General features: G+C 65.9%; 1 protein-coding gene across 1 annotated transcript in view; it reads left to right on the forward strand.

Moving 5' to 3' along the window:
* The window catches only part of EMIHUDRAFT_212114 (hypothetical protein), a gene marked incomplete at both ends in the record, with an annotated part of 3,761 nt that overhangs the window by 1,448 nt on the left and 873 nt on the right, over positions 1 to 1,440 (forward strand). Inside the window, 3 exons of the mRNA XM_005766483.1 lie at positions 34 to 256; positions 716 to 1,173; positions 1,244 to 1,412. Coding sequence (XP_005766540.1) covers positions 34 to 256; positions 716 to 1,173; positions 1,244 to 1,412 — 850 coding nt within the window. The remainder of the gene's footprint in view (positions 1 to 33; positions 257 to 715; positions 1,174 to 1,243; positions 1,413 to 1,440) is intronic.

Below are 1,440 nucleotides of genomic sequence, written 5' to 3' on the forward strand. Positions count from 1 at the left end.
GCGGGGGGATCTGGGGAGATCTCTCGCTTCTAGGTCGGCGACACCTTCGACGCCTGCCCCACCGACGGGTCTGCAAACGAACAGTCGTGCCCCCCGGGCGAGGCAAGCTACTTCACGACCATGAGCGGCGTCCTCGACGCGCTCCCCGCCCTCGCGATGGCGTATGCGTGCCAGATCTCCACCCCCACGCTGTGGAACGAGATGTACCAGCCGACGCGCGGCCGGATGCTGCTCCTCTACCTGTACGCCCTCGGCGGTGCGCTATACGACACTCCATTCACTGTCACAGCAATGTGCTGTACGATTCCACTGCTTCTCTACTCCTCCCTGCTGCGCTGTCTGTTACACTACCAAGCTCACCATAGGTGCGATGACCCTCTACCTCCTCGTGGGCGGCTTTGGGTACTCCACCTTTGGATCGCGAGCCTAGAAGCAGAATGCGGGTTCTTGCATCTCCCCATATCTCCCCATATCTCGTGTCTAGAAGCAGAATGCGGATTCATGTCTCCCAACCAGCGCTCGAGAGGGACACGCATTCCACTGTCTTCCGCTGTATTCCACTGCATTCCCTGTCGTCCCATCCGTTGTCTTCACGCGGTGCTCTGAACACGCTGCACAGTACCGTCGCCCCGCCCTGAGGTTGGCGTACCCACCACGTAGGCTGCCCATATCTCCCCATATCTCCCGCCCTGAGGTCGGCGTACCCACCACGTAGGCTCGCGCGTCCTCTCCAACATCCTCTCCTCGTACCCCGCCTCGCCCATCATCAACGCGGCGCGGATCGGCCTCTCCTTCGTCACCATCTTCTCCTTCCCGATCCAAGCCATGGCACTCCGCCAGTCGATCGCCTCCATCGTCGACGAGGCGCGCAAGACGTGCTGCGGCGGCGCGGAGGCGGGCAAGGCCACCGGCCCGCACCCGGCTTCGATCGAGGCCGCGGTCACGCTGGGTCGGCTCGACAGCTTGGATAAGTTTGAGATCACGCCGGGCGTCCTCCCCGCCCGCATGTCGAGCCAGGGCGCCATCGGCCTCTCCAAGAGCGGCGAGGCGATGAATGGCGAGGCCACCGGCTTCTTCCCCGGGCTGCCGCCGCCCATGCCGATGCCCCTCCCGCCGAACGGCGTGCCCGTGTCGCCGTCGCTGTCGGGCGTGGCAGGCCCTCCGATGCCAAAGGTGGCGGCGAGCGTCGGGGCTCCGCCATTGGGGCTGAAGCCCGCCTCTTCACACCTGCATCTGCGAGCAGGTGGTGGAGAGCGTCGAGCTGGTCGTGGCGCCGCTGCCGCCCGCCTCGGACGCGGTCTTCGAGCTCTCGCCGTCGCTCGTCCTCCCCACGGTCGCCTTCATCGCCGTCGCGACGCTCCTATCGGCGATGGGCGTCGACATTGGGCTGGTGTGTGCCTCGCGCCTTGCGGGTGGGGTGGGGTGGTGGGGGGGTGTGTG

Source organism: Emiliania huxleyi (assembly GCF_000372725.1).
Source record: "Emiliania huxleyi CCMP1516 unplaced genomic scaffold EMIHUscaffold_51, whole genome shotgun sequence".
Lineage (NCBI taxonomy): Eukaryota > Haptophyta > Isochrysidales > Noelaerhabdaceae > Emiliania > Emiliania huxleyi.